This window comes from Alligator sinensis, unplaced genomic scaffold, assembly GCF_000455745.1.
Source record: "Alligator sinensis unplaced genomic scaffold, ASM45574v1 scaffold1336_1, whole genome shotgun sequence".
Lineage (NCBI taxonomy): Eukaryota > Metazoa > Chordata > Crocodylia > Alligatoridae > Alligator > Alligator sinensis.
In genome coordinates, this window is record NW_005843037.1 from 284,809 (window position 1) to 296,448 (window position 11,640).

An 11,640-nucleotide genomic window follows, 5' to 3' on the forward strand; every position below is an offset into this window, starting at 1 on the left:
CCTACCCAACCACCTAGCACTGGGCCATTTTTAGCCCCTGGCTCCTTGTCTGCCCCCCACCTCAATTTGCAGGATGGGGTTCACTGGGGGGTTTGGAGGGCTAAAAATAGCCCCTAGTGCACCCCCTTCCTCCCCCCCAGCTTCTAGCCTGAGCCACTGCAGCAATGTGCCTGAATTTTTTCAGTCCAGAGGGCATGTCTATACAGTTACAAACCAGTTTAGCCTAGTGAGGTTAGATTAACCTGCAAAGATTGAATTAATTTAGGCTTAGGCTTTTTGAATGTCCCTAGCCCAGGAGGTCATATAGTCTAACCCCTTGCTCAAAGCAGGACCACCCCCAACTGATCATCTCAGCCAAACTGTCTAGCCAGGTCTTGAAAACCTCCAAAGATGGAGATTGCACCACCTCTTTGGGTAAACTGTTCCAGTGTTTACTACCCTCCTAGTGAGGAAATTCTTCCTAATACCCAATGTAAACTTCCCTTGTTGCAACTTGAGACCATTGCTCCCTGTTCTGTCATCTGCCACCACTGAGAACAGTGAAAGCTGAGCACCTGGCAGGATGGTTCTCACTGTGCAGCCATCTCCTCACTGCTCCTTTCCTCAGAACCCACCTGAGGAGCATTAGAGTTAAGACAAACATAACACAGCACCTTAGGGTGCATTGTCAACATAGGTAGGTGTTGAATCTGGCACTTCTGATTCCACAGCTTGAACTTAAAATGCTAGTATGTCAACTTCCATTGTAACCTCCTGTCCTAGATAGGGACAGAGTCCCACAGTAAACAAATACAGGTTGCATGAGAAGCTAGGCTGTTTTACCGAAGTCAGGTAGCACTGAAAGGCTAAGGTGCTACAAACTGTCTCCCCCCGTAGATATAAATTGAATAGGAGATCCTGCATTCAACACTTACAATGGCCTAATATCCAAGGGCAAGGCTGTCCAGGTTATGTGCCCCATGCCTTATGCCTGGCTGGTCCTTGGCAGGCCTAATGCTCTGCACAGCTGCAGCAGGTGGTGGGCAGAGCTATTGCTGTTTGGCCCAGCCACCAGGAGCTGATCTGACCTCAAGCAGAGAGCCCATCTAGCTGCCTCTCTTCCCTGGCAGCATCAGACCAGCTGGGAGCCCCCACTGAGGAAGAAGAGGTGACTATAAGAGCAGCAGAAGGTAGTAAGGAGGGAGAGATAAGATGGTCCAAAATGGCAGTGCAGGTGGAAGGGGATGAAGTGTGATTCTAATGGGAAGAAAGTGAGAGAGAACAAGGGAGCCTGTCCTGGATTTTGGCACCCTCCCCACTCCACGCACAACAGCCATGCCAGGCTCTGTCCTCCTCACCAACAGGCTTCCAGCCTGGGTTCCCCTTCAGAATCCTGTACTTATGGCTGCTTTCCTCCTCTTGCCAGCCTTCCTAGGAATGTTGGAAATTGGTCAGTCCCTGCTTCAAATACGCCGCTTGCCACTGACTGCAGAAATGGCGGAGGCGGGAGTAGGGGAACGAGTGACTCTCACTATCTGAAATTTCATACACAAAACGGCATAAAACCTGGCAGCTAAGCAAAGGGTTGCATTCATATTTGTAAAACCCCAAGAACCTAGATGCAAAGTGCTAAGGAGAGGCAAAGTATTATTTACCTAAAAGCAGAATTGACTGAACATAAGATGGAGTCTGCAAAACAAAATATTTTGCTTGCAGCTTGGACACATGAAAATCTGTGGAAGGTAAGCTTGATACCCAGGTTTTGTTTAGGGAGTGCCCCTTTGAAATGCTGCACTGCATAGCACAGGAAAAGGTAGGTGCAGCTGGAAGTTGTAACTGGATTGATTGAGATAAACCCCTTTGCCAGAAATACAGGTTATTCGATACTGTTGGATACCTGCATCCCTGACTGCGTTACGCATCTCATAGCTGTTAATGGTGCCAGAATGGTCCATGTCGTAATTTTTGAAAATTTTCTGCAAAAGAGAAAAAAATAAGTATCAGAATCAAGTTTGGTTTATTGCAGAAGAATGCTCACTAACTCGGCTAATGTTTGCACCACAGACTTTAAGCACTTGTGTAATTTCCCTTTGGCTTTGTTTCCCTGTCAGTCAAATTCAACTCATTCTAGGGGAAGGCTGGGGAATTCCTCTCTGGCAGTCTACCAGAGGCATTGGTTGCCCTTAACTTACAGTGCAAAGGCTATCTCTTGGTTGCTTTCTCCATAATATTGTTGAGGTCTTGCCCTGGCACATTCACCTTTATTCCCCTCCCACCCCCCACCCCCACCCTTGGTTTACATGTCATCATTTTTTATTCACCTTTAATAAATAACCATTTAATTGACGGTTTTGTTAGTGTTGAGGCCGTTTAATTTCTGTGTTGACTAGGTTTGTATTCCTGTTGCATATAGGCATAATATAAGGATAATCTATCAGGACCAGTTTCAGAATGGTAGATAGGTTCTTAAATTCCCATAAAAATAGATAATTTTGATGTTTATTTTGGATTTGGCCTTCACTTTATTTTTAATGATTGGTACTTAATGCTTTGCATTTCTGATATTTTATGATATTGTGTGTATGTCGATATCTTATGGCATGTTCCTATGTAAATGTTAGCACTATGGAATATGTACAGAACAGGAAAAATGCAAGAAGTTTTTAACAATACCTGCCAGCTTTTAATCTTATCCCAGAGGTGTCGAAACTCATCAAAGTTTATCTTTCCTGAACCATCTGTCTGTGATATAAGAGTTTAGGGGAACAACATAGAAAATGAGAAAAAGCTACATTCACTCAGTGTCCACTTCTGAGCATATGAAGTCAGGATTTCCCTCCAGTTGAGAGCTAGCTGAGTAGTACAGAGACATATTTTATGAACGCTTTGGTTAAAGTTTGAATTGTATTTCATTCAATGTTTGTGAAGTGCCTTCTCCCAAAAACAGCTTTCCCATTTTTGTAGGAAAGGGGACTCATTCCCTGTAGATCTTCTAATAACATTTTCAAAATCAGGTGTTTAAGTGAATTTTTCCAGATCCTTTCACACTAAGAAATTTATACACAAAGTGTAAGCATGGTAACATGAAATTTACCATTTTTTAAAGTCAGATAATGTTCATCCTAGAAAGTGTCTGTTTAAAATGAAAACAAACAAACAAAAATCCTTAAATACCAAAGCAATCTAGGACTTATTTGTATAATAATATGCAGGTTGCATAGGTGTGTACTCAGGGTGCAATTGTAACCTTAACTCTGTCCTATTTATGGGGATTGCAGTCCTCTAATTACATAATCATATTATATGCAATAAAAATAATGATCAGATTTTCTGCTTAAGCTAAACACGTACAATATCTTGTAATATGTCTTATTGTGTATGCTCTTATTTCCCATAAAATACATTTTAACATTAAACGTTTATTATAGTGAAATATATTTAACATGTACTTGCAACAAGGAAAAAGTTAGTTTTCTTGTATAAACTACATTAGATTGGAAGTTAAAAAAAAACAAACAACAAAAAAACCCAAAACCTGTACTCCTTTTGCTTCAGAGCTTAAGCCCAGCCTCTACTGATTGGGATAGGGAGAATTTCTGTAATGAGGTGTTTTTACTCTGAGTGCTCACTTTGGAGTTTCTTCTTCTTTCCAGACTAGCCATTGTCAGGAAACAGAAATGCTGTGGTCCAGGCTTATAAAAAATAAGGTATTATTTTGATTCTTTGATTTACAAAGTTGTATTTGAGGCACTTCAGCAAATAATGCAAAAACAAAAACAATCTAAAATAGTAGTGTATCAAATCATCTAAAATTTGAGAAGGATACATCCATCAAAGCAATCATACTGCGACAGGACTCCAGTGCAAATCCTTCTGTCTTCAAATCTTTGTCTGAAACGAATGATTCCGAATGCAAAAACTGTCATACAGGTCAGCAGGGGCCTCTTCCCTCTTGAGGCTCCATTCAAAGTACAAGGCAAATCCTACTTTTACAACGTTTGGGAACTGAAAGCAAGAGCTTCACTTTTCTTATATTAGTTTATCCCACTCAGTGCTTTAAATTAATCTCACATTCTTGAGCCTTTGAACGGATGTGAGAACTCAGCCCTAGATTAAATGTCAAAGACACAGCATGGGGAAGTTTTATTTGCTAGTTCTTGGACCATAAGCCATAAATGGTATGTGTTTGTGTATGTATATATATCTATCTATAGATCTACATCTAGCTAGCTATCTATATATCTATATACTGTATTTACTTGATTCCAAAATGAGGTTCTTCCTCCCACACCATTTAACTTGGGGGCAAAAAAAACCCTTGGAACTGAGTATGAAGCAGCAGGGGGAGGCTTTGTCCCCCCTATTGCCCATCTCCTACTGTTCCCCTTACCACTAGTTTTGCAGCTACACTGGTGTTAGAGATTAATTTAAGATGATTCTCCAATAATTAGAGTCTAAAAAATTACAAAAATGTATAACTTTTCCATGTATAGAATCTAATTGTTGGGGGATCATCTTAAATTCAGGGTTATCTTGCATTTGGGTAAACGTGGTATAAAGGGATATGAGTCACGATGATACTCTGCAGCTGATATAGCTAGAGATTTCCTTGCTCAGTATTATTCAAAGAATGATGGAGAAAGAGGGGGGAAAAAATGAAACTCACGTTTTTTTAGAACATTATTGAGAACATTTCTGAGTTCTTCAGCACTGATCTCCATGTCCTGGTCAGATAGGTGGAAAGAATACCATACATTAAAAAAAAAATACAAGGGGTTTCAGGGATGGATATTCTTATAAGTATACAACCTGTAAATTGCTGAGCTTAGGGACTGAAATATGCTTTAATAAGGAGAGAGGTTATTTTCATACATAGCATAGATATTAGCCAAGATCCCTGGCTGCCCTGTGGCCACAACATTGATAAAAGTAACCCTAAAGCTATTGTACCCGAGTGCTTGAAGGATGATGCCACTTAAATCCGGCACAGGGATCTAATGTCTTATTTACTGTGTCGCTTTCCACATCCTGCTCTGGCTTGGGGGCCATTGTCATCTAACTTAGGGTGGGGATGGGATCAGCTTACAGATGGCCCAATCCACCTGTTATATGAGTTGTGCTATGTGTTCAACAGTAACTTCACTAAAGTCAAATGGAGTTGCACTTGTGTAAATTAATGAACATAATAAGAGAATTTTTGGGGCCACTGGCTCCATGTACACTGGACAGAGGAGCTGAAAGCATCCTTACAATGACAACTATTTGACTGTGGCTGGTTGGAAAGGTGTATTACTGGCCAGAGTAGGCAGGGTCATATTCATTGTCCAGGAAAAGCTCTACCTTTGAATCGTACTAAGTTCAATACCTGTAAAATCCAGTACAGATGCCTTAAAGCTGGGATGAAGGGAGACTGTGTGCACACAGACAGATTCTTGTTTGCTTCTTGTCTCTAACATTCCTTTCTCTTTTACCTTCCTGTTTATTATTGCTTAACTCTTTGTTTAAAAATAGCAATAAAGGAATAAGTAAAAACCTGCTAAAGGAACCCACCATATTTTTTAATTATTCTGGCAACAACGAGTTTCCCTTTCCCTGCAAATTCTAAAATTTCTCTTAGGCAGAAATAAGTAAACTTATTTTTCCAAACTTTTTACAGTACATTGTCTTCTGGTGCTGTACTGACAACCAGAAGATTGATTCTTCCACTTTAGAATAAGTACAGAACCAGAAACAGCAGTACAAGTTTCCTTTAGGAAGTTATGCAACCCTTCTATGGGAACACCTGCCTGTAGAAAGGAAAGATGGTGTATACTATACTGTTCAAACAGTTGTCTGGCTGCTGAGTTACAGGGGATGAACTGTGCTAATTAAGGACATCCCTCCTTTGGGAACTAGATTGGAGCCACCATACCCATTTCATGTAGGCTGTTAAATGGGTGTTAAATGGATGAAGAGTCAATAGTTTAATGTAATTAAAATGAGCCAGATCTGAACCAAAGACCCTCCTATGGTATGCAATCTTCAGATCTGTTTCTATTTCTAATTTCTGCAATTAAAACCACACTCAAGAGCATTTTATTTTTAGCATGTGTACGTGCTAAGGAAAGGTGCTCAAGAAACTCCATATGGGACACGTCTACACATTGCCCTCTGGCAACGTAGCAACGTGCGACATAGCAATTACATGTGTCTACATGTGATCACCAACTATGTCGCTATAATGGCACACTCCCTGGGTATAGTGCACCACTACCGTGATATAGTAGCAAAATGTACCTGCATGTTGCATGCATGGCACAGTAACTGCCTGTACAGAGCTGTGCTTTAGTACTTCCAAAAGGAAATACTAAAGCACAGCACAATAGCAACATCACCACGCAGTGACATGTAGATGGGCCCACAATCTCACATATTAGTGAGGAATAACAGCCAGTTAAAATAAAGCTCCCTCCTACAGAGAGAGTAAAATTCTACCAAGATATGGTTTCAAAACTATATTGAGGCCTGACTTCAGTATATTTAGGTGGGTCATGATTTGCTTTTGTTTGGTTTGAGATCCCACAGAAGATAATGGCAGAGTTTCAGGTTAAGTACAGATATTCAAAAGGCCCAAGGCAGAATCAGTCAAGCCTTCACAGGTTTTTCTAAGATGCACAGATTGGATCAGGAGCGAGCAGAACACATGTTCACCCTTTGGTTGTCGGGGGAGGCACGCAGATCCCTACACTGGCTGAGGCCAGAAGGCAGGGGGCGCTCCTGCATGCTTCTCAGTGTGCCATGGCATTTGTACACATACCTTTTAATCCCCCAATATACCAGGGATTGGACAGGTTCTGCCTGAGCTCTGCGGGGGCTCCCTTCCCTGCTTCCTCCCACCTAACCCCTCCCCCCGCACCAATTGTCTGTCCCAGCTGACTGGCTCAGGCAAGATGAAGGGCTGAGGAGCAAAGGCTTTGGTTCCTCAGCTCTGTGACAACCTTGGGGTGGGGCTGGCCTGGTGTGCGACTAGAGGAGATGAGCACAGCACAGGTGAAACTAGCTCACCTGCCCTGTGAGGAGGGGGTGGGGGGGAGGGTTAACAGGAGCTTGCAAAGAGCCTGGGATGCTGGAGGACAGCTTCCTGAGTTGAGTTGGGAGGGGATCTGGTGAAGAACTTCAATAGACTGGTCTAACCTAAACCAATTAAATCTATTACTACATTGATCCAGGTCTATCTTAGACTGGGTTCCACCATTTTTAAGCCGGTCTACATGCACTGAACTTCTGTTTGGTTACAGATTTAGACTGGGTTCTGATCATTTATACTGGTTTATGTGTAATGTCTACCTAGCCTCCGTGTGTTTGGAATTTGCAGCGTTGACTTAAACACTCTCCAGATTAGGCTGACACTTAGACTGGCCTGGTGTACTTACATCCCCAGCAATCTGTCGGAATATATTCCTGAAGTGCTTCTCTTCTTCACTCTCTTTGTCAGCAGTCACTGGAGGGCGCTGCAAAGAGACAGGCATAAGTTGCCCAGCTGGTGCTGCAGTGTGTGATCCACTGAGAAACAGGCCATTTTCAGGCCATCTGAAAACTCAATGAATTCAGAATTTATCTGAATATAACTTCAACACCCTTGTTCATCTACCAGAATACCTATTTCAGGTTCACTCTGTTAGGCACTGCTCTGGAGAGCAAGGAATGGTTACAGCAAGGAAAATGGTTATGATGCTAATGTTCATCCTTTTTGTCAGTGGTTTGTGAAGCTGACTAAATGTACCATCTTTCTGTCAGTTCTCTGGAAGATAGCTGGCTAGTTTTATGTGTTATGCATGTACAGGGTCATCCACTCCAGTCACCAGGAGGTAGTAGCTTGTAATGGTATATTTTGTAGCACATTACCAAAATTAGTTTTATGGGTCCTAAATGAAAGATTTCCCCTTCCCCCAGCAGACTATTGCACAGCGCAAGTAGGCCATTAGAAATTTTCCTAATGCCTAGTTGATTTAATAACCATCTTGTAGTTGCATTTGCTTAACTTCATCCTCCTCAGTTCCCCTTTGAACAATCCTAAATAGTTAGTCTTGCTTCTTGATGTTTAGCTTGCAGTACTTTGGTTTCATGTACTATGAAAGATGACTTTGGAATAGAAGAGGGAAATCTGCTTTAAGGTCAAACTCATTTTTATGGGATGAGATTTGATCATGAGACTGCCCTTAACCTATCTATCCACCAGAAAGCTCGTAGAGAATACAGATAGGGTTCAGAAGAATTTGATGCATTTTGCATGCAGCAAACTCCCCCCAACCCCACTCTCCCCTACTCTCCACCTTTCCCCTGACACAGAATATCCAGTGTTGTAACAGCTTCTCTCATTTTTCTTGCACATGCAAACAACACATCTAAGCACTACATAGGAAAAAATTATTCAAATGTATTTAAAAATTCTACCTTTTAGCTATCATGCATCTCCTATTGAGTTTTAGTAATTACACCTGTTATCTTAAATGGAGTTTTCTTATTCTAGTTGTGTTCAGAAGAAAAATAGCATGTTGCTTCCACTAATTACACAGCACTGAAAATCTCATAGCAAAACAGACACACTTTTCATGCAGAAAAATCAACACCCTGGTTCTCAATACCCCCACCTCCAGTTCCAGATCTAGGCATTGGTATTCTGGTTCCTCTCTACTGTTATATGGGGGCTGAAATTAGAGATGTTTGGTGGATGTAAACTAAATCCCCAACATTTCTTTCTCTAATAGCTGGAGAGTGAAAAGAAATGTGGAGATTTGGTCCCACTCAGTCTTGTCCCATTCCCTACAGAATGATCTGGAAGAGTCTGTATTTCAGCACAGAAAATCCAACTCAGATCTAAGGGTATGCATGCATGGGACCATTTTCTCAGGTTTTCTCTGTATTTCTTGGTTATTTGTTTAATAAGCCTTTCTTCCTTATACTCTGAAACCAAATCAATGCAAAGTCTATTATATTAGGAAATGATGACACCACAAAGGAGAACACTTGACAGGTTCCTATCTTTGTCACTGTTTAAGGGTTGGAAGGGAAAGTCAGAAGAACATTAAATATAAATTTTCTGTTAGCATTTCTTTGAGCACTCTAATAAAAATGTATCTAGGAGTTATTTTTAGAAATAGGCCAATTTAGAACCCAAACACATTAAAAAGTACTGTCTTGGGTGACCTGATTGCAATACAGCTAAAAGATGACATGGTTGTTGGAGTATAAATCAAACTGAACTGTGTTTTAGTTTTGTTCCTGAATTGTAGTGGAACCTTATAAAGTCCGAGGCTGGAGCATATTAGGTTAAAACAGGTTTTCCAATGCATCCAACTAATTTCCAGTGTACAATGCAGCTTCAAACTATTTCACATGATAACTGAAGTGGTGCAGCCCAAGCCACAAAATAGTAGTGCTGAAGTGTAAACAGCACCATAGACCTATGTATCCTACAGCTGACGTTCGCTTAGCAACTACTGTATGTATGATTTTGAGTAGCAGCATGCTAGTCTTCCTGGCCCGTGAGAGGATTTCAGAGAATTATTTTATAACCCTATGCTGGAGAATCTGTTGTATAGGCTACTCAGAGGAATTTTAGAGAAAAGGTTGGCTAGCATGTGCCTCAAGAAAATATCACTGAATATGTTGAACAAGGAGACCCTAAGCCAGGGGCGAGCAATTATTTTGGGCAGAGGGCCACTTACTGAGTTTCAGCAAGCCATGACAGGCAGCCCAGGGCAGATTAATATTAATTTTCTAAATTTTTTACGGGCCCTGTGGGCCAGAGAGAATGGCCTGACGGGCCGCATCCGGCCCCCAGGCTGCATTTTGCCCACCCCTGCCCTAAGCAAACCACGTTAGCAACAGTGTTGTTTAACCTACACTAGCAATGACCACATGCAAACCCTACTAGGAACAGGTTGGGTCTTTATACAATATTAGCAAGGTTTTAGCACAGTTTATTCAGGCCTACAGAAGGGATCAATGTTATCATGTGGTCAAGGTACTCCTGCATTGTAAAATAAAAAGCTGATGTCACCATAGAAGAAGCTGTAGCAGACTGAAGCAGTGGTAATTAATAAAAACCTCTTGAAGCCTTGGTTGGTTTTGTGAACACTATGTAAGACAGCTTTTGTTACAGGGAGACTCATCAGTAATAGGTGGGATCACTTTTCTAACTGGAAAGGTGTCTTCCTGCACAGCCTCAACCTTTGTAAAAATGTAAACTTATGAAACTCTCCAACATAAGACATTAAATAACTGAAGTGATATTCATTTCCCTTAAAATTACTTATATCCACCTAATGTACAGTGTCCCAAATAAAAATAAATGAATGATCAGACTTAAGCAGTTATTAACTATAAAAGCTATTCCTTCATCTCCTAATTTCCAGTGTCATTGTTCACCCATGCACATGCCCAGCTACTTCTACATGCTAGCCAGACCAATCTCCAGTTTCTCCATGCCAACTAGGATAGAAACCTCCTCATTTTTCTCATCTGTGCTCACTTTCTGATTGTCCTTTTCATCAGCAGTCAACTCCTTGTTGCTGTTTGCTCTGTCAGAAACAAAGATGATTGGCTAGAAAGAGAAGGAAGAGGGCGAAGGAAGGGAAGAGAAGTGGAAGTTAGGAAATAGAAGAGAGCAGTGTTTGAAAAAATCCATTCCGTCACAAAGCTCCTGCCATGACAGTGCCCATCCCAGAAAGGGCACCAAGTGCTATAGCAACTGGGGCTGCACAAACATTGCCCCTAAAGTTGTCATTCTCATTATGCTCACCAGAGAGACTCATGCTAGCCAGACCAAGCTCCATTTTCTCCATGCCAACTGGGATAGAAACCTCATCATCTCTCATCTGTGCTCACTTTCTTGTGCAAATGCTCCTTGTGCAAAAATGGGTTTTAGTTTCCTCCACAGAGAAAAGTTAGTCAGGTTGCAAACAATCTCTCTTTTTAAGAGCAAAAGAGAGGCTATCCACATTCTTTTTTGTTAGCCACAGAAAAACAGCATTACTGTAACACCAACAAAGGTTACCTGTCCTGCAATAGCCAGCAGAAAATGAGCTGATAGTTGCTAGTATGGGGACTTGACATTGTAGAGTGCATGCATTTATCTTTTCCTTGTGTTGGTTTGTGCAGTACTTGGTTTTAAGGGGCAACATGTAAATGTTTTTAAAAAAAATATTAAAAGCTAAGCAAAGGAAAGAAAGATTCTCTTCTAGATATCAAGGATGCTAGGTCATGAATTCGTGCCTGGCAGTGGTATCAGTTGGAACCAACCTTCTTGACTTAAAAACATCTGACACTCTGTCCTAGTAAGGAATGCAGTTTCTGCTATGTGCTTGGGGATGTTATTGTATTATAAATGTGAGTGTAAACAGTTATTTGGAAATAACAATCCCAACTGGAGTTTACCAACTTAATTCTCTGGTATATTTCTACTGTGTCTTTTTGCATCCCCCTAACTGAAAAACACTGTAATCATCATATTGCTACCTAATTTCAAAGTGGATGCTATTTGTTAATTTTATTCAATTTGTAATCAGTGCTGTTATAAGGGATGGGAAGGAAATACCAGGTGCTCACTGATGAAGTGAAATTATGTGTGGATTATGCAGTGGGTCAGGCAGGGGGTACAAATGTATGGAGGGAAGAGCG

The 11,640-nt window shown here is 41.1% G+C and overlaps 2 protein-coding genes across 7 annotated transcripts in view; one reads left to right on the forward strand and one right to left on the reverse strand.

Moving 5' to 3' along the window:
* ZNF106 (zinc finger protein 106) overlaps positions 1-11,640 on the forward strand; it is a 90,400-nt gene that overhangs the window by 72,803 nt on the left and 5,957 nt on the right. Inside the window, exon 24 of the transcript XR_003092055.1 lies at positions 3,633-3,686. The gene's annotated coding sequence lies outside the window, so the exon portion shown is untranslated. The remainder of the gene's footprint in view (positions 1-3,632; positions 3,687-11,640) is intronic.
* The window catches only part of CAPN3 (calpain 3), a 65,521-nt gene that overhangs the window by 4,244 nt on the left and 49,637 nt on the right, over positions 1-11,640 (reverse strand). For 2 of the 6 annotated variants that reach the window (XM_014526392.2, XM_006036905.2), the window contains 6 exons: positions 10,466-10,564; positions 7,392-7,469; positions 4,646-4,703; positions 3,806-3,870; positions 2,653-2,721; positions 1,877-1,955 (listed from right to left, as the gene is read on the reverse strand). In XM_014526392.2, the coding sequence (XP_014381878.1) occupies positions 1,877-1,955; positions 2,653-2,721; positions 3,806-3,870; positions 4,646-4,703; positions 7,392-7,469; positions 10,466-10,564 (448 nt within the window). The remainder of the gene's footprint in view (positions 1-1,876; positions 1,956-2,652; positions 2,722-3,805; positions 3,871-4,645; positions 4,704-7,391; positions 7,470-10,465; positions 10,565-11,640) is intronic. The other 4 variants (XM_025193338.1, XM_014526393.2, XM_025193340.1 and 1 more) reach the window with 2 other exon arrangements.